The 21,630-nt window shown below is 47.7% G+C and overlaps 1 protein-coding gene and 2 pseudogenes across 1 annotated transcript; 2 read left to right on the forward strand and 1 right to left on the reverse strand.

Annotated features, from left to right (window-relative positions):
• Positions 1–1,764: 1,764 nt before the first annotated feature.
• LOC136533441 (uncharacterized) lies at positions 1,765–5,116 on the forward strand (annotated as a pseudogene).
• Positions 5,117–5,457: 341 nt separating this feature from the next.
• Positions 5,458–10,497, reverse strand: LOC136533437 (uncharacterized). The gene is made up of 2 exons (XM_066525989.1): positions 10,440–10,497; positions 5,458–6,627 (listed from the first exon to the last, which is right to left on the reverse strand). The coding sequence occupies exons 1-2, from the start codon at positions 10,488–10,490 to the stop codon at positions 5,458–5,460; spliced, it is 1,221 nt and encodes a 406-aa protein (XP_066382086.1). The 5' UTR covers positions 10,491–10,497.
• An 8,157-nt stretch (positions 10,498–18,654) lies between these two features.
• LOC136533438 (uncharacterized) overlaps positions 18,655–21,630 on the forward strand; it is a 14,203-nt pseudogene continuing 11,227 nt past the window's right edge.

A 21,630-nucleotide genomic window follows, 5' to 3' on the forward strand; every position in this document is an offset into this window, starting at 1 on the left:
AATAGTGTTTTGACCCTTTCGGGACGGACGGATATCGGGAAATTTCCGTCCCGCTTTCATCTCTACTTACAGCGACGCTGAGGCAGAGGAGGCGGATCTCGGGCGCGCCGGCGACAAGGAGCTCCGCCACGGGTCGTGACGATGAGCGGAGTGCAGGAAACACTGACAACGAGGCAAAACTCGGCCATGGGCTGCGGGCCGCGATGCTGAGGCAGAGGAGGCGGATCTCGGGCACGCCGGCGACAAGGAGCTCTGCCATGGGTCGTGGCGGTGAGCGGAGTGCAGGAAAAACCGACGACGAGGCGAAGCTCGGCCATGGGTTGCGGGCCACGACGCAGAGGCAAAGCGTCGGCAGCAACGACGAGGCGGATCTCGGGCGTGCCGGCAACGAAGACCTCGGCCATGGGCCGTGATGGTGAGCCGAGCGCGGGCCGCACTAGCGACAAGGCGAAGCTCGGCCACTGGCCATGGGCGCGACGATGAGGAACCGGAGGCGAGGGAAGCGATGTGTGCGAGGGAGGCGATTTACGATGGGTGCGTCACTTGCGCCTTGCGCCTGGTGCTAGTTGAGAAGATAAGGATGGGGAAAAGTTGGGGAAGAAAAAATTAAAAAATATATATATAAGGGCAGTATGGACATTGTATCTTTATTTTGTCAAACGGTTTACCCGTTACAGCTTTACCAACAAGGCTGTTTTTCAAGCTAAAGCCAACGAAGGCTGATACACCCCCTTAGTCCTCATGTTATGAAGTGACTGTGTCTGCCCCAGAGAGAGGAGAATGGCCCAAGGCAAAGGAACATGCGGCTTGCGGTGAGAAGAGCGAGAAATTCCTCAAGGTCATACGGCATACACATCCAACCTCATCGTGGAACACGGGTAAGGGTGCTTATACGCTGATACGCTAATGATGTAAAAACCCACATCTGCTTGATATACTACTAAGGGCATTCAGAAAGAAAAGAAATAAACCCAAGATATACTACTAAGGGCATTCAGAAAGAAAAGAAATAAACCCAAGAAAGATTTGACACACATCAAATTGTAAAAGGTTCGCTACCATAACAATTTGGCATTCATCAATAATGTTAACGTAGCAGACCACGCCTGATCCATCTGATCCATCCTAAACAACAGGATGCCAACCTTTGTCTATCCTAAACGGTCTGTCCTCACAAAAGATGCCAACCTTGTCTGTCCTTACAATTCACAAAAGATCCCACCCTTGCCTGTCCTCACAAAAGATGCCAACCTTGTCTGTCCTCACAAAAGGCATCCGCTCACCTATAATACAGATGGATCAGTGTTAACAAAGAAAATATGCGACATGTTCCAAACATTTCCAAATGAATTGAAACTTGAGAATATGATTAACCAAGGTCAGACCATTCTCAATTGCTCAATAATTAAAACTTTTAATACAATGAAACCCTATATAGTACATATAGTAGAGAAAATTATATCTAACAATGCTCAATAATTAAAACTTTCTGAATCCAATGAAACCTATATAGTAAGTAGAGAAAATTATATCTAACAAAAAGACAAACAACTTATACCAACTCACTAGGAGCGTGTATTGCATATCAAATATGTATCGCATACAGATACATATACGATACACCTCTGATACATATATTCGGAGTATCCGATTTTTTCTTTTTTTTCACGAATATTGGATACGTCGGCCGCTGCTGATACGTATCTGGCTTGCGGGTACGGCCTAGCCCAATAAGACACTCTGTCCCCGACGCCGTAGCCTCCAATGCCCGCACGCCCGCGTCTCGCGCAGCAATCCCCGCTCGCTGGCCACCGGCCACCGGCAACGAGCCTCCGCCTCCGGTCGCTGGCGACGAGCCTTCGTCCCTTCTCGCCGATGCGGATCCAGGCTCCAGCGAACTCCCATGAGTTAATCCCCTCCCGCCGGCCACCGTCAACGAGCCTCCGCCTCCGGTCGCTGGCGACGAGCCTTCGTCCCTTCTCGCCGATGCGGATCCAGGCTCCAGCGAACTCCCATGAGTTAATCCCCTTCCCCGTTCTTCCTATCCCCATTCTTGATCTATTCTATTTCTGCAATGCAGTTAGTGACTTCTTGTTGCTTGCAGGGGCGGAAGGGGGGGGGGGGTCCTGGCCTCCCCCAACAGCCTGCTAATTCCCTATCAGGTACCTAAATATATGGGCATTATTAGCACAATTATAGGCCCTGCCCCCCCCCCCCTAGTTCTAAGCCCAAGTTCCAGGTAACATTTGGAGCCCATGATAGAAGCAAACCAGCAGCCCAATTAAGAGGAACATGAAGAGACGAGCAGGAGCAGCAGCCGTATTTCGTTGTGTCCGCCTGTTCGGCTACTCGCCTCCTTGTCTCCCCTGCCGAGACCCCGACTGTTTGGCTTCTCGGCTCTCGCGTCTCTCACAGCACAGCAGCAACAGGGCACGCCACATCGCGCCGTCGCCGCCGGACTTCGCCGGAAGCTGCCTCCTGCCGACGCCGAGAGTCGAGTCTCCCGTCTAAGTGACGCCCAGCTGCCAGGCATGTCTTGTTTCATCATGTTCCCCCTTTTGTTCTTCTCAGGTGTACATAATTTCTTTACCTTGATCAACGATCAGGATCACTATCTAAATTTCTCTTTTGAATTTAGGTGACATGAAGAGGAAAAAACCATTCATAGCTTTTTTAAGCCTATTGGTTCAAGTGCTAATTCTATTCAAACTGAAAATCCCAACGTGAAAATTGATAATGTACAAGTGGAAGCTCCCAATGATCATGTGGAAAATCTTAATAATCAGAGTAGTGATGCTGCTGCTGCCGAGCATCAAACAATTGTAGCTAGTGCATTTGAGAGAGACCCAGGTAAAAGAGTTCAAATCTGGGAACTTCCACCTGATGAACAAGATAAAGCTAGGAGATTTTACATTTCAGAGGGCCCATATCAACCAATCTTAGTAGATTACCCACTCAGTGAATTATCTCATCATCGCCGATTTCAAAGCAGTTGGTTCAAGCAATTTACTTGGCTGCTATATTCACCTCACACCGATTGTGCTTATTGTCTACCATGTTTTTTATTTTCAAAGAAGCCAATTGGAAAATCTGGATCTGATTCATTTATTGTCAAGGGGTTTCAGAACTGGAAGAAAGTTAATAATGGAAAGGAGTGTTCATTTCTAAAGCACATGGGAGATGCTAGTTCAGCTCACAATTATTCAGTTCGGTGTTTTAACAATCTTAAAAACACAATGGCTCAAATTGACACTGTAATGGTCACACAAAATGAGATACTTGTTGCAGCAGCAAGACTAAGGCTTGGGACTACAATTGATTGCCTTAGGTAATGATATATGAGAAGGATTTCTTGCTTTCTTTTTTGCAGCCAAAGATATATATGTTGTACTATGGCTACTATCTAATATGAACTTCCTCTATTTCTGTATTCAGGTGGTTGGCATTACAAGCATGCCCCTTCAGAGGCCATGATGAATCTCTAGATTCTTTAAACAGGGGTAATTTTCTTGAAATGGTCAAGCTTTTGGCTTCATATAACAAGAAGGTTAAAGATGTTGTGTTAGAAAAGGCTCCCAGAAATGCTAAGTACACTTCACCAGATGTGCAAAAGGAAATTCTAAGCATACTTGCTAGAAAAGTGCAGAAATCAATTAGAGAAGAAATTGGCAATAGCAAGTTTTGCATAATGGTTGATGAAGCTCGAGATGAATCTAAAAAAGAACAAATGACTATAGTTCTTCGGTTTGTCTGCAAGGAAAGTCTTATACAGGAGCGTTTCCTTGATCTGGTCCATGTTCGCGACACATCTGCTTTGACACTTAAGGAATCAATTTGTGCTGCCCTCTCAGCTAATAATTTGAGCACACAAGATATCAGAGGCCAAGGTTATGATGGGGCTAGTAACATGCGAGGGGAGTGGAATGGTTTGAAAGCTCTAATTCTCAATGAGTGCCCTTATGCAGATTATATTCATTGCATGGTTCATCAACCCCAGTTAGCCCTTGTAGCAGCATCTAGGGAGGTACATGAAGTGCACAATTTTTTTCAGCATGCAAATTTCATCATAAATGTTGTTAGTGCTTCTACCAAGAGCAACGATGAGTTGCTAGCAACTCAAGCAGAGGAAATTGCTCGTGAAATTGAATTGGGAGAACTTGACACAGGGCGAGGGGCAAATCAAATGTCCTCGCTATAGAGGCCAGGGGGCACTAGATGGAGTTCCCATTATAGGTCAATTCAGAGCTTAAAGAAGCTGTTTGGTGCCACAATTTCAGTCCTATGCAGCATTGCTAATGATCGTTCAGTTTCAAAGTATTCTAGGGGTGATGCTAGTGGTGCCTTACGCATCATTGTCAAATTTGATTTTGTGTTCATCCTGCTTATGATGGAAAAGATTATGAAGATCACTGATGTGTTGTGCCAAACACTACAAAAGAAATCCATTGATATCCTAAATGCAGTGGATTGTGTTTCTACCACAAAAGTGTTGCTTGGTGAGTTACGAAATAATGGTTGGGAACCCCTTCTTGAAGAGGTCGCATTGTTTTGCGAGAAGCATGAGACTGATATCCCAGATCTAAGTAAGAAGTATGTTCTTTTCCCAAATTATTTTAGTATGAAAAAAATATACTTATTTGTCCATTAATAATCTGTCTTCCAATATGCATTCAGGTATGTTGATGTGACTAAATCTCGAAACAAGAATGATAACACCACAACCTTTCACCATTACAAAGTGGATGTGTTTAATGTTGCAATAGATCAGCAAGTGATTGAGTTAGAAGATCGATTCAGTTCTCAAGCGACGGAGCTTTTGTCCCTTTGTGCCTCTTTGGATCCAAGGACGGAGGCATTTGACATAGAAAATACATGCAGTCTAGTGGAAAAATATTATCCAGCTGATTTCTCAAGTCAAGAAAGAGCCCAATTAGAATGGCAACTCCCACATTTCAAAATTGATGTATGCAGCCATCCAGAACTAAGAGAATTACCATCGCTTGCTGATCTAACAAGTGGACTATTTAAGATTGGCAAAAGTTCATTGTACCCAATGGTGGACAGGTTGTTAAGATTGGTTTTAACTCTTCCAATATCAACCGCAACTGTCGAGTGAATCTTTTCAGGAATGAAGGTTATGAAGACGCGTCTTCGAACTACAACGGGAGATGGATTTGCACGAGATTGTTTGGTAATTTATATTGAGAAGGCATTGGCTAAAAAGATTAGTAATGATGATGTCATTAATGAATACATTTCAAGCCACATACTAAATCAACTAATTAGATACATTTCAAACCACACACTAAATCAACTAATTATATATACAAAATGAACTAATTATATATACAATGAAAACTGAAAAGTGCATGCATGGCAGACATACTAAATGACCTAATTATATATACAATGAAAACTGAAAAGTGCATGGCATAGATAGAGAGTTTACCTTCTGATTTACATCCTCATTGCCCTCATGAGATGAGGTAACTCCAGGAGTCCTACCTCACTCATTGCTCTTTGTAGTCCATTAAACACATCAGGTATTGTTGATTCAAGAATGTTAACCAAGTCTTCATCTTTGAACAGTGGTACACCATCTTTAACAGAATTTTCAAGTATGTGACACAATGCATTGCGCCATACTATCAACAAATCTAGTGGCTCTTCTAAGACCTTATTCTTGTGCATGCTACGAAGATCATAAACTGCTCCAACATACGAGTTATCCATTGCCATAGTTGACCATGGTTCTTCGCCACCTCCAGGATAGGTAAACTCTGTGGAAATAAATTTCAGCACTATCTCAGATTTCTTTTCTTCCTGAGGACCCCTTTCCTCATCTTCAAGGATCTGCTGTTGTAATCTATCATATAAAGTGATGAAATGACTTTTTTTCCCAATCTCGCTCAGCAGGGATATATTGTAACGTATAATTTCTTGGTGCTTAACAGGGTCATCACAATTCAACAGGTCAAGAAGACTCTGCAGATCATTTGGTACAGTCAAGCCACTATCATGAAAAGACAACATCTCCATAATAATCTGATAAATCTGATGAAAATCGTTGATCATTTCATTTCTCTCCCTCTTGCATACAACTAATTTCAGAGCGAGATCAAACTTAACCTTCTTAAGATGAGTCCAGTAGAAGTTATCTAGTGTGAACTTGCCATTGAGGGACAACCCATGTCTGTGAAGCCGGTAGATATCTTCAATAATTCCTAGAATAACACACTTAGCAACTGTTGTCATTCTTCTGAATTTCTTAGGCATCTTCCTAGTTCTTACACTTGGAGCGACATATATGGGCTTGTGCAGGTCTTTCTCAAGCTGCTTCAATGCCTGTATAACTCTCTTTCCATGCACTTTTACATCCATAGTGAGTTTTGACTGAGGATCACCGAGAAATTCTGAAAGTTTTTTGTAGTCAGACTCATGTGGGCACAAGAATACATCATGACATTTTCTAAGTTCTTCATCAATCAGAGGGTCACAATTGATGTATTTATTCCCTTCCTTGAGTTGAGCCTGTGCTGCCTCCAGCTTCTGTTTCAGTTCTGCATTTTTAAGCTCCAACTCCTGAACATACTTCTTCATTTTCTCAACATCTACATCGTCATACTGCTGCATGAAGAGAAAAGTCTTAGCATAGTGAATACACATCCAAATGAATAATGGAACATGAAGAGAAAGGTCTGAGCATACTTCCAAATGAATAATTGAACATGAAGAGAAAAGTCTGAGCATACTGAATACACATCCAAATGAATAATGAATAATGGAACACAGCAGATACATAAACAATTAATAAAAATTTGGTAATATAAATCTTCATGTTGAATAAGCAATTTGTTTTGTCAAAGCTGAGAAGATATCTCATCTAAAGCTAGAGATATCTAAGCAAGTTTTGTTTGTCTGGATTCCACAACCCAATTTTCAGTGGGCCATAAGGGCAAATGAGTAAATATATGTGCCATAATCCAGCAAAAGACCTGAGCAGATTATCGGATTGTGGTATCTGGTGGGACAGATTGTCAGCTTTTGGAATGTAAAATCCAAAATCCACAATCTAAAGCTGAAACAAATGGGGCCTAAATACACTCTGTCGCCCCTCAGCTCTAGCAAGTTCTAAGCTCTGCCAACAGGCCCAAAATAAGGAGACAAGTGAAGCGCATAGATTCTACATGAATAGTTTCTGAAGTAATGCCTGAGAACTCAAGCAATGACTTTCTGAAGTCATTTCAGGGTACACCGAATCAAAGTGAATCAATGTCATACCCGATACTATAGGATATATGGGCTGGAATATCATAGGCTTTGGGCCTTGTGGTGGGCTGGCAAGTTACATGGCAGTGCTAAGTAGCAGCCATAAAGAGAAGAGGTCTAAGACAGAGAAAGACAGAGAAGATATTTCAGAAACAGAACTGAGATTAGGAAACCGCGCTTCCTCCTCGTTCTTGAGATCCTCTACCCCCCCATTTCCATACTGTGATAGCTCACGTCACCGGTTTGATCTCGCCGGCGGCCAAGGGTTGTGACAGTGGTATCAGAGACGACTTTCCTCGGCATGGGTGGTGGGCAGCGTCTGCTCCTGCTCCGACGCTAGTTATCCACTTCTTCAGCCGACCTGGTGTGGCGGCGGCAGATCTCCCCGATCCAGTGCAGCTGCTCCATCGATCCGGCGCGGGTTGACTGCGGGAGACGCTACGGCTTCTCCAGTCAGCGGGTCCCCTTCTACCCAAGGTATTTGTCTGGCCTTGGTGGCGCAGGTGACGGGTTCGTTGTGTGGAGTCCGGTGGCGTGCTGTGGTACTCCGGCATTGACGTGACGGGTACTCCGGCGTTGAGGTGACGGGTACTCTGAGTGGAATCCGGCGGCGTGAAGAGGGGATTCCGGCGTTCAGGCTTTGGGATTGTTCACTAGCAGTCGATCTGAGAGCAGCAGGGTTTCGCGGCATGTTCGCGTGTAAAATTCCGTAATCTGCGATCGGATTTGACTGCGGTGGCAACGAGCGGCAGCGGTGTACATTGGTGGCGCGTGGCAGCGTAGCAGAAGCGTGGTGGTCTCATCTCGAAGCAGCCAGCGGTGTGTACTTCCGTTCTCAGGTCTGCAGTTTCTGTTCTTCGATTTTGGTGTAGAGGCAGTGGAACAAGTGGCTCAGGCGGAGCTATATTTGTGACTCTTTGGTGTGGATTTGGTCTGCTACGGCCCATGGCAACAGGCGCTCATACACAACAGTATGAGGAGTGGTGGTCACAAATGCAAGGTGGCCTTGATCAGCTGTACGTCCGCATGGGTTCCATTTATACATCGTATCAACAGATGGCTGTGCAGCACAATTTGGCATCCAAGGCAAGGGACCAAGTTAGTGCTCATAACCTCTCCATCGCCTCAGTGATTCCTGATTTGGTTACTAGGGACGTGTTGAATTTTAGGCCTCCTAGGGATGGTGATTTAGCACAAGCCACACAAGTAAGATTCAAGGCTCCAATGGCATCAACAAGTGCAGCACATGAGTCGTTCGATGAAATGCCTCTCATAGATGTGCTATGGGATGCTGAGTCGTTGCATGGCCTTGACTGGCAAGATGCATTAGTGCAGCATGAAGCTCAGATTGGCGAGTGCTTGGACGTGGACAACAAGGCAAATTTTCATCTACTCACCAATGGTTTGCCCCCTCATGGCAATGACAGCTTTCTCACAGAATTTGACAGGGATGGTGCAAATAAATTGTTCAATAGTTTGCAGCATGAAGTTATTTGGGATGAGGAGATGCCATCTGACAATTGGCACTCGTGAAAGTGTAGTGCTTGCCCCAATCAGTACTTCAGGCCTCTCAAGCAATGTATCAGCGCTGCAGACCAAGTGTTTGGTGATTTTCCTAGCAAGGTTGTGGTGTGGGATGAGGAACTGTTTCATGACGATTCATATGAAGGATTACTGCAACAACTAGCTCTAGGTGGAGAGTGTTGGAATGGTTAGAAGATCAGCATACCTCTCTCACCGGGCAACAAATGGTCTGATCCTTTTAGTGATTTTGAATCAGTGAAGCTAGACATGACTGCACAAATAGACAGAGTAGGCGCCATTCTAACAGATGTGGATGATGTGAAACATGCATTAGGCGCAACAGGTTGTCAGGTTTCAGCATGTGAGTCCAGTGAGAGTGAGACAGTTGTGCTTGAGATAAGGCACGAAACAATTGAGGCTTGTAAAGTTCTCACTGAAATGCCATGTCAAGAGGACACACAGCAACTAGTTGAGCAGGTCATGCCTGGGGTTCATGCAGTGTCCAAAGGACCTTCACATGTATTTTTCGATGAAATATCTCCAAATGAAATGGCCACAACACATCTAGAGCAGGTTGTCTTCGTGGCACCAGGGGTGTTTTATGGTGATGCCGCTGAGGTGTTGGTTGGAATTTTGGGACAGGTTGTGTGGGATCAAATGCCTGCTGCTATTGGCACTCACCACGGTTTACTGCAGCACTCAACTCAAAGTGGAGATTACACTGGCAAGGAGAAGAAAGTTGAGTTTGTGGATCCTGTGACATCACAGGGAGCCACACATGTGATGTTTCATGCAGTGCCTTGTACAGACGTGGTTTGGAATGATGACCTGACTGCTGCTCGCTCAGTGTTTCATCAAATACCTTCATGGAATCCAAATAATTTCAGTCCCTGGAGTTTGGCTTGGTTTTCAATTGTTGGCCTTCAGAAATTTCAACATGGTGACCATTCTAATCACCGGACTGTTGCTGTGACCAAGTATGAACTTCAGAGGATGCTTTGTTCAGGATGTTTGAATGTGCCATGGGATCCAGGTGGCAATCATGACTGCTTCATTCCAGCCATTGCTTGGGGACAAGCAATGTTTTGTGGGGGCGGTATTGTCATACCCGATACTGTAGGATATATGGGCTGGAATATCATAGGCTCTGGGCCTTGTGGTGGGCTGGCAGGTTACATGGCAGTGCTAAGTAGCAGCCATAAAGAGAAGAGGTCTAAGACAGAGAAGATATTTCAGAAACAGAACTGAGATTAGGAAGCCGCGCTTCCTCCTCGTTCTTGAGATCCTCTACCCCTATTTCCATCCTGTGATAGCTCACGTCACCGGTTTGATCTCGCCGGCGGCCAAGGGTTGTGACAATCAATCACGCATATAAGTACAAAACCGTGTCTCTTCGAGGCGAGAGAAAGAATGACCCTATGACTTCTCCACCTATTCTTTCCCCGACTAAGAATATCTCCATCAATCGGGTGTCAAACTAAGTAGTACGCGAACTACGATTCATTACTTATCACAGTAGTCACAGATCCTCACTCGACACAGCCGCAGAGGAGAGTACTGTTGGATCCGTTTCATTGGATATGGAAGCGGGGAATCCCCGATCCAAAAAGGGAGAAACACTCGCAGAGGAGATAGCTGCAACTTACCCCATCGTCATATGTCGTGTGTCGCGATTCCGGTGACTCGGTCTGAACCATTGACGTCGCCCCAGGCCCCTCTCTCGGAAGCCGGCTCGAGGTAGCCACTTGCGGAACGCCACTAGCGGCATTGCCCGCCGCTGCGTGCCCGGTCGGAGGTCGCGCGCGGTCGTCCCCTCGCCAACCGCCACGCCCTCGCCCGTGGTCGCCCCCTCGCCCGCCGCCTCGCCCACGCCCGCGGTCGCCACCTCGCCTGCCGTGCCCTCGCTCGCGGTCGCCCCCTCGCCAGCCGTGCCCTCGCCCGCCGTCGCCCTCGACGGTCGCCATCGCGTATGACCAGCCGGCACACTGTGGAATTTGGAAATGGGAAAGAGCCAAAGAGGACCAGGGGTTTAGGGTTTTCCCCGGGATGAAATGGATCGTGCGATGTCCGAGTAGAATATTGGTGGGCCAGTTCATCGGCCCACCTCGGAACCACAAAATGTGCGGCCCAAAATCAAGCTACTACTATGAGCACTAAAAAAACAAAGGAAAAAGTCCAATTTTCCTCCTTCAACTTTGGCGTGTGTCGGATATCTATACCCGGTATCCGAGCCAAATGATTAATGAGCGTCACATCGGCTCATCCGATGGTTAAGGACGTAACTACGGCCTCGTCCGACCACTAGGGGCCGGGCCACGCCTCGTCCGACTCCGAGGACGAGGTTTCCGCCTCGTCCGACCCCAAGGCGTGGGCTCCGACTCCGAGAACGAGGTTTCCGCCTCGTCCGACCCCAAGACGTGGGCTCCGACTCCTCCAACCCCAGGGCGCGGGCTCCGCCTCGTCCGGTCCCACGGGGAGGGCTCCGCCTCGTCCGAACCCCGAGGGTCAGATTCCGTCTCGCCCGCCCCCCAGGGCAAGATTTCCGCCTCGCCTGTTCCCTAGGGGTCGGATTTGCTACCGTACAAAAGCAGTGGCTCCAAGGTGGGACCTGAACCGCTTCAACCACTACGGCGTGGAGGCGCACGCCCGGGAGCACGTCTCGGGCGCGTCCTGATACGACTGGCGGTCGCATCAGGCCATGCTGGGAGACTCACGTCACCCACTGTGTCAACAGGTCAGCGCTATGCTGCCAACTCTCTGCCTGACCACCGTCCAACGTCAGTCTACCAGCGTTAGTTGACTGGCACTGTATCGCCGGCCCCTGTATGGCCTTTGTCAGGGGACCCTTTGACCATTCCGTCCGCTCGGATGGGATAGAAGACAAGAACGGCGCACGACGCCCGCACGTATGCTGTAGCGGCCAATAGGACCCCGGTGCGACGCCGCTGTCACCATGGTCTACAGTGTCAGCGGGACCCACGCGAAGAGGAGGACGGCACACCCCTAGGAGCCTTATTTCTCTTTCTTTTTCCCTCTTCCCATCTCTCGATCTCTGGTATCCCGTTCTCTCCCGTTGGTCTATAAAAGGGAAGGCAGGGCACCATTCAGAGAGAGACATCGACCGACCGATAGATCGAGCAGTAGAAGCATCGAGCAATCGAAGCACAGAGACTTGGGAGCTCCTTCCTCTCTCACTAGTTTGTAACCCTCTACTACAAACTCAGTGCTGGTAACACGAGCAGCCCGAAACTGGACGTAAGGATATTCGGCCCGAACCAGTATAATCCTTGTGTCCTCTTAGTACACCATCTGGGTCAGACGCGCAATATACAAATTTACTAGTCGGCTGTTCGAAACACCGACAGTTGGCGCGCCAGGTAGGGGCTCTTTGCTCGTCACGTCGATACCACTAGGTCACGGATGGCTAACCACGGTGCGAGCTGGGTCCCGGGCACGCACATGCGTTTCGGGAGCCTAGACTTCATCGTCTCCACGGAGGGAGAACTGGCGCGGGCTAATGGCCCTGCCACACCGCCTCAGGCCGTCAGTCTCGATGCGGTCATCGAGACCCTCAGGGAGCTACGCCTACACACCTTGGGAACCCACGCTCCCGGGAGTGACCTATTCCGTCCGCTACGAATAGCGAGTTCGTGGGCATGACGGATTACGTTTCGAAGTCCTTCTACGACCTGATCGTGGAAGGCTCTGAGACCGTCTCCAATTCCAACTCCGGCGGAGGGAGCCACCACCCCTCACGTGAGTGCTTCGTGGCGGAAATCCGCGATGTGCACGACGAAGGTGTCCACAGTGGGGAAGCCGCTCCCCCAAATGGCTAGGACGACGAGGCCGAGGGGGACGCAAGGGCCCCGCGCGTGGAGTAGTTGTGGGCGTGGCAGAAGGAGCTCAAGGACACGCGGCTCCAGCTGGAGCAGGAGCAAGCAGAGCTCGAGCACGAGATCGCTCACCGTGCGGATGGTGGGCATGCACGTGCCATGGCCCGCAACGTACACAGGAGGATCATCAAGGACGACGATGGCCTCCCACACTTCGCCCATGTCAGTCAAAAGATAGCCGCCACGACGGCTATGATCCGAGGCATGCCAGAACCCACGACGCCCGATGAGCACCGAGCTCATCGGGAGATACGCATGTTGCTCGAGTGAGCAGCGGTGCAACAAGTAGAGAGCTCGATGTCTCGGCGATGCGAGCTCAATGCCAGCCAGCATGTGTCCTCGCGACATCACGCCAGGGATGTATCCATCCACCAGGCACCGTCACCGAAGGGCGGTGGAAGGCCTGCCATGGCCCTGATCCTAGGGCGTCTTGGCCGCAACCATGACGCTCAGCTCACCCTAAACGCTCGAAGGCGTGCATAGGGTGACAGAGAGGAGGCAGCCGACCATGGCTACCACCCTCGCCGCGGTGGGCACTACGACCGTGAGGAGGACCGGAGTCATAGCCCCCCGAACCAACGAGGCCCTAGGCTTTCTTTTGGCATATCCTCAAGGCGGCGCTCCTGCCCCGATACCGCCTGCCGACTAACATCTCGAAATACTCTAGAGAAACGAACCCCGACTTGTGGCTCAACTACCGGCTCGCCTGCCGGGCCGGCGGTGCGGTCAGTGACGACTTCATCATCCGCAATCTCCCCCTGTTTCTGGCCGACTCGACGTGAACATGGCTGGAGCACCTTCTGCCCAACTATGTTCAGAGTTGGATGGACCTGAAACAAATCTTCATGGGGAACTTCCAGGGCACTTACGCGTGTCCTGGGAACCCCTGGGACTTGAAGAACTGCCTACATAAGTCAGGGAGAGACTCTTCGTGAGTACATCCGACGCTTCTCCCGGCAGCGCAACGAGCTCCCCAATGTCGTCGATGCCAACATCATCGGAGCCTTCCTATCAGGAACCACCTACGAGTCCCTGGTCCATAAGTTGGGACATAAGGGCCCATGGACTACCAATGAACTCCTCGACATCGCGACCAGCTTTGCTTCCAACGAGGAGGCGGTTGGAGCAATTTTCGATCGCTCTAGAGGCAAGGCGAAGCGGGATGAGGACGCCGACGAAGGCCCCTCCGACCGTTTGATAAGAAGTACTAGAAACAGTGTGGGGGCTCGCTCGTGGCCACCACCGAGTGAAAAGTCGGCCGAGCACTGGTCGAGGGCACCCTCGATCACTTCAACAAGCTGCTCGAGGGGCCATGCCCAAACCACGCCTTCCCCGTCAAACGCATATACAAGGACTGCTCCCTCATGAAGTGTTTCTTCACCGATGGCTCCAAGAAATGGGAGCAGAAGAAGAAGCCTGAGACAGAAGCCGACGATGCCAGAGAGAAGGACGGCGGCTTTCCGTTGCCGGATGGCTGCCTCATGATCTTTGGTGGGCTGGAGGCATACGGCTCCAAGCGTCGATAGAAGATCGCACGCTGAGAGGTCTACGAAGCCGAGCCCGCCACACCCGCTTTCCTCAAATGGTTAGGGTCTCCCATAACCTTCGACCGATCCAACCACCCGGATAGCGTCACACACCCAGGCAGGTACCCGCTCGTGGTCGACCCTATCGTCGGCACGAAGCAGCTCACCAAGGTACTGATGGACGGGGCAGCGGGCTCAACATCATGTACGCAGAGACACTTGATGCCATGGGCATCGACCGATCACGCATCCGACCGACTAGGGCGCCATTCCACGCCCTTCACCATCCAAAAATCACAAACCGATTGAGCTTGGCCATCAACAAATCAATTCTTGCCTTTCTCACTTTGTCAACCCCTTCATGTGCTAGGTGCAAAGTGTCCCATATTTGCTTGGCAACATCAACACCCATCACTCTATTGTACTCATCACCATCCAAAGCACTAAGCAACACACTTGTGGCTTGACCATTGAGATGAATGATGCCCATCTTAGTTGGTGTTGGATCATTAGGATCAACTGGTGGCTCAAATCCATTGCACACAACCTCCCAAATGCCGGGGTGAAGACCTATAAGATAGGCTCTCATCAAGTGCTTCCACTTGGCAAGGTTAGCCCCATCGAAATGAGGTAACTTACCCATGGGCACATTGATGAAAGACTTGAGATCATGGTTAGTCATAGATGAGTAATTAAAGGATACGGCTGCATATTTGTTCTTGAGGTTGTTGTTGCCATTTCCTTTGTTCTCCTTCTTGCTTCCCTTGGTCACAAGATAGGACTCATCATCATCTCCATCTTCGAAACTACTTGATAGTTCACTTGATGATGCATCTTTTGCTTTGGCTTCTTTTTCCTTTTTCTTCCTTTCTTCTCTTCTCTTGGCTCTTGCTTCTCTCTTGAGCCTTCTTTCTTCTTTTCTTTCCTTCTTCTCCTTGAGTCTTTGCTGCTCCTCTCTTTTCTTTTCTCTTGCTTTTCTTCTTAGTCTTCTTTCTTCTTTTCTTTGGGCCTTCTCACCATCGGTTGCTTCAACCGGTGGGAGAGTGTCGTTGCTCGCTGTAGACATGCTGATCTCGCTGCTATCGATGTCGTGCAACTGCATGTCTTTGGGATCGACATGTTGCACTCCACCGGATCCTCCTCCGGGCTCCATACCTCACGCGGTGAAGCGTACATGAGGTAACGTGCTCTGATACCACTTGTAGGATCTCTAGTAAGTCTAGAGGGGGGTGAATAGGCCTGTTTAAAATAAACTTAAGCAACCGTCAAATTCCACCCGCGGCACTGCCGCTCTAGAGCAGCGGCATTGCCGCGCCTGTAGACAATCTCGACCACACTTCAAAATCTAGCAATGGAAATTTAGATTGGGTAAATTTCTTAGCTTCCTGCAGGGTAGCGGATCGTAGATCAACAGCTACAAGAGGTAGCACAAGCGTATATGAGTAGATCGACCACAAACCCTAGAAATCACCTCCAACAACAATATGAGCAACAAGTAAAGTAAATCAAGCATACGGTGACACAAAGATTTATCTCGTGGTTCAGCTCGCCACGAAGGCTTGCCTAAGTCTACGTTGTTGAGGTTAGCCACCAAGGCTTAGGGCTTTGCAACCCTTCCTCGTTCTCAAGTCAAGAGAGCTAACTCTTGAGATGAGGGGTGAGTTTACTACCTGCAAGAGATAGTTACAAACCTCCCGGGGCTGCCACACAAGTTGGTAAGCTCCACGGGCGATGCTCTAGCTGGCTAGGAGCAAAGCTCCAAGAGTAACAAACACAATATGCCGGCCAAAACGTGAACCAAGTGCTCTTAGGCTTTGGAAATCAGTAGATCTGCTCTCTAATCGAGTTTGGCGCACTTTTCTCTCAAGGATTGATGGGAAATCTCATAGGAATGTTTGAGAGCTTGAAGAGCACCAATGGAGGAGAGAGACAAGGAGCACTGGTCTGTTCTTGTCGGTCTGAGTGAGTGAGAGAGGCAGAAGAGCCATTGGAGAGGAAGAGAGGAGTATAAATACCCTCTAGGTCCCAACGGTCAGATAAGTCGCAGCAGTGCCGCGGTTCACCTGCGGCATTGCCACCCAGCGGCACAGCCGCTCTCTAGGTGCGGCACTATCGTACCAGCCAAGACAGCAAATGGTAGACCAGATGAAACAAGGCTGTCTTGGCTGAAATATGAGGATGTTTTGTGTAAAGATTGAGCACTTGGTTGCACAGTTTAGCAAGTTTATTGTGTCCCTCTTGATAGTACGGCATATCCTATACTCAAATTCAAAGTATAAAAGAATTTAAACCTCCTTCGAGTTGGATCTCGTCATCTAATGTAAATGGGGGGGGGGGGTTCTCCACATCATGTAACATCCTCCAATATGAATTTACTGCTTGTCATCTCGATAAATCTCATTAGTTCTCAAATTGAGTGGTTATCAACACCAAAACCCATATTAAGGCTTGATTGCACTTACAGCTAGGGATGAAACCGGATCGGATACAGACGGATATCAGTGATCCTACATTATGTCTCATATCCCGTATTATATCCCATATTTTAAATCGGATATTATAATGGGATACAGATCATTTTGGATATTGATACCTATGTCATGTACATATCAGAAATCTGATTTTTGAATATTTAGATTCGGATACGGTCGGATATTAAATGTTCTGATTCAGATAACGGACTATCAAATAGTGTTTTGACCCTTTCGGGACGGACGGATATCGAGAAATTTCCGTCCCGCTTTCATCTCTACTTACAGCGACACTGAGGCAGAGGAGGCGGATCTCGGGCGCGCCGGCGACAAGGAGCTCCGCCACGGGTCGTGACGATGAGCGGAGTGCAGGGAACACTTAAAACTAGCAAAACTCGGCCATGGGCTGCGGGCCGCGATGCTGAGGCAGAGGAGGCGGATCTCGGGCACGCCGGCGACAAGGAGCTCTGCCATGGGTCGTGACGGTGAGCGGAGTGCAGGAAAAACCGACGACGAGGCGAAGCTCGGCCATGGGTTGCGGGCCACGACGCAGAGGCAAAGCGTCGGCAGCAACGACGAGGCGGATCTCGGGCGTGCCGGCAACGAAGACCTCGGCCATGGGCCGTGATGGTGAGCCGAGCGCGGGCCGCACTAGCGACGAGGCGAAGCTCGGCCACTGGCCATGGGCGCGACGGTGAGGAACCGGAGGCGAGGGAAGCGATGTGTGCGAGGGAGGCGATTTACGATGGGTGCGTCACTTGCGCCTGGTGCTAGTTGAGAAGATAAGGATGGGGAAAAGTTGGGGAAGAAAAAATTAAAAAATATATATATAAGGGCAGTATGGACATTGTATCTTTATTTTGTCAAACGGTTTACCCGTTACAGCTTTACCAACAAGGCTGTTTTTCAAGCTAAAGCCAACGAAGGCTGATACACCCCCTTAGTCCTCATGTTATGAAGTGACTGTGTCTGCCCCAGAGAGAGGAGAATGGCCCAAGGCAAAGGAACATGCGGCTTGCAGTGAGAAGGGCGAGAAATTCCTCAGGTCATACGGCATACACATCCAACCTCATCGTGGAACACGGGTAAGGGTGCTTATACGCTGATACGCTAATGATGTAAAAACCCACATCTGCTTGATATACTACTAAGGGCATTCAGAAAGAAAAGAAATAAACCAAAGATATACTACTAAGGGCATTCAGAAAGAAAAGAAATAAACCCAAGAAAGATTTGACACACATCAAATTGTAAAAGGTTCGCTACCATAACAATTTGGCATTCATCAATAATGTTAACGTAGCAGACCACGCCTGATCCATCTGATCCATCCTAAACAACAGGATGCCAACCTTTGTCTATCCTAAACGGTCTGTCCTCACAAAAGATGCCAACCTTGTCTGTCCTTACAATTCACAAAAGATCCCACCCTTGCCTGTCCTCACAAAAGATGCCAACCTTGTCTGTCCTCACAAAAGGCATCCGCTCACCTATAATACAGATGGATCAGTGTTAACAAAGAAAATATGCGACATGTTCCAAACATTTCCAAATGAATTGAAACTTGAGAATATGATTAACCAAGGTCAGACCATTCTCAATTGCTCAATAATTAAAACTTTTAATACAATGAAACCCTATATAGTACATATAGTAGAGAAAATTATATCTAACAATGCTCAATAATTAAAACTTTCTGAATCCAATGAAACCTATATAGTAAGTAGAGAAAATTATATCTAACAAAAAGACAAACAACTTATACCAACTCACTAGGAGCGTGTATTGCATATCAAATATGTATCGCATACAGATACATATACGATACACCTCTGATACATATATTCGGAGTATCCGATTTTTTCTTTTTTTTCACGAATATTGGATACGTCGGCCGCTGCTGATACGTATCTGGCTTGCGGGTACGGCCTAGCCCAATAAGACACTCTGTCCCCGACGCCGTAGCCTCCAATGCCCGCACGCCCGCGTCTCGCGCAGCAATCCCCGCTCGCTGGCCACCGGCCACCGGCAACGAGCCTCCGCCTCCGGTCGCTGGCGACGAGCCTTCGTCCCTTCTCGCCGATGCGGATCCAGGCTCCAGCGAACTCCCATGAGTTAATTCCCTCCCGCCGGCCACCGTCAACGAGCCTCCGCCTCCGGTCGCTGGCGACGAGCCTTCGTCCCTTCTCGCCGATGCGGATCCAGGCTCCAGCGAACTCCCATGAGTTAATCCCCTTCCCCGTTCTTCCTATCCCCATTCTTGATCTATTCTATTTCTGCAATGCAGTTAGTGACTTCTTGTTGCTTGCAGGGGCGGAAGGGGGGGGGGGTCCTGGCCTCCCCCAACAGCCTGCTAATTCCCTATCAGGTACCTAAATATATGGGCATTATTAGCACAATTATAGGCCCTGCCCCCCCCCCCCTAGTTCTAAGCCCAAGTTCCAGGTAACATTTGGAGCCCATGATAGAAGCAAACCAGCAGCCCAATTAAGAGGAACATGAAGAGACGAGCAGGAGCAGCAGCCGTATTTCGTTGTGTCCGCCTGTTCGGCTACTCGCCTCCTTGTCTCCCCTGCCGAGACCCCGACTGTTTGGCTTCTCGGCTCTCGCGTCTCTCACAGCACAGCAGCAACAGGGCACGCCACATCGCGCCGTCGCCGCCGGACTTCGCCGGAAGCTGCCTCCTGCCGACGCCGAGAGTCGAGTCTCCCGTCTAAGTGACGCCCAGCTGCCAGGCATGTCTTGTTTCATCATGTTCCCCCTTTTGTTCTTCTCAGGTGTACATAATTTCTTTACCTTGATCAACGATCAGGATCACTATCTAAATTTCTCTTTTGAATTTAGGTGACATGAAGAGGAAAAAACCATTCATAGCTTTTTTAAGCCTATTGGTTCAAGTGCTAATTCTATTCAAACTGAAAATCCCAACGTGAAAATTGATAATGTACAAGTGGAAGCTCCCAATGATCATGTGGAAAATCTTAATAATCAGAGTAGTGATGCTGCTGCTGCCGAGCATCAAACAATTGTAGCTAGTGCATTTGAGAGAGACCCAGGTAAAAGAGTTCAAATCTGGGAACTTCCACCTGATGAACAAGATAAAGCTAGGAGATTTTACATTTCAGAGGGCCCATATCAACCAATCTTAGTAGATTACCCACTCAGTGAATTATCTCATCATCGCCGATTTCAAAGCAGTTGGTTCAAGCAATTTACTTGGCTGCTATATTCACCTCACACCGATTGTGCTTATTGTCTACCATGTTTTTTATTTTCAAAGAAGCCAATTGGAAAATCTGGATCTGATTCATTTATTGTCAAGGGGTTTCAGAACTGGAAGAAAGTTAATAATGGAAAGGAGTGTTCATTTCTAAAGCACATGGGAGATGCTAGTTCAGCTCACAATTATTCAGTTCGGTGTTTTAACAATCTTAAAAACACAATGGCTCAAATTGACACTGTAATGGTCACACAAAATGAGATACTTGTTGCAGCAGCAAGACTAAGGCTTGGGACTACAATTGATTGCCTTAGGTAATGATATATGAGAAGGATTTCTTGCTTTCTTTTTTGCAGCCAAAGATATATATGTTGTACTATGGCTACTATCTAATATGAACTTCCTCTATTTCTGTATTCAGGTGGTTGGCATTACAAGCATGCCCCTTCAGAGGCCATGATGAATCTCTAGATTCTTTAAACAGGGGTAATTTTCTTGAAATGGTCAAGCTTTTGGCTTCATATAACAAGAAGGTTAAAGATGTTGTGTTAGAAAAGGCTCCCAGAAATGCTAAGTACACTTCACCAGATGTGCAAAAGGAAATTCTAAGCATACTTGCTAGAAAAGTGCAGAAATCAATTAGAGAAGAAATTGGCAATAGCAAGTTTTGCATAATGGTTGATGAAGCTCGAGATGAATCTAAAAAAGAACAAATGACTATAGTTCTTCGGTTTGTCTGCAAGGAAAGTCTTATACAGGAGCGTTTCCTTGATCTGGTCCATGTTCGCGACACATCTGCTTTGACACTTAAGGAATCAATTTGTGCTGCCCTCTCAGCTAATAATTTGAGCACACAAGATATCAGAGGCCAAGGTTATGATGGGGCTAGTAACATGCGAGGGGAGTGGAATGGTTTGAAAGCTCTAATTCTCAATGAGTGCCCTTATGCAGATTATATTCATTGCATGGTTCATCAACCCCAGTTAGCCCTTGTAGCAGCATCTAGGGAGGTACATGAAGTGCACAATTTTTTTCAGCATGCAAATTTCATCATAAATGTTGTTAGTGCTTCTACCAAGAGCAACGATGAGTTGCTAGCAACTCAAGCAGAGGAAATTGCTCGTGAAATTGAATTGGGAGAACTTGACACAGGGCGAGGGGCAAATCAAATGTCCTCGCTATAGAGGCCAGGGGGCACTAGATGGAGTTCCCATTATAGGTCAATTCAGAGCTTAAAGAAGCTGTTTGGTGCCACAATTTCAGTCCTATGCAGCATTGCTAATGATCGTTCAGTTTCAAAGTATTCTAGGGGTGATGCTAGTGGTGCCTTACGCATCATTGTCAAATTTGATTTTGTGTTCATCCTGCTTATGATGGAAAAGATTATGAAGATCACTGATGTGTTGTGCCAAACACTACAAAAGAAATCCATTGATATCCTAAATGCAGTGGATTGTGTTTCTACCACAAAAGTGTTGCTTGGTGAGTTACGAAATAATGGTTGGGAACCCCTTCTTGAAGAGGTCGCATTGTTTTGCGAGAAGCATGAGACTGATATCCCAGATCTAAGTAAGAAGTATGTTCTTTTCCCAAATTATTTTAGTATGAAAAAAATATACTTATTTGTCCATTAATAATCTGTCTTCCAATATGCATTCAGGTATGTTGATGTGACTAAATCTCGAAACAAGAATGATAACACCACAACCTTTCACCATTACAAAGTG

This window comes from Miscanthus floridulus, unplaced genomic scaffold, assembly GCF_019320115.1.
Source record: "Miscanthus floridulus cultivar M001 unplaced genomic scaffold, ASM1932011v1 fs_880_1_2, whole genome shotgun sequence".
Classification (NCBI taxonomy): Eukaryota; Viridiplantae; Streptophyta; class Magnoliopsida; order Poales; family Poaceae; genus Miscanthus; species Miscanthus floridulus.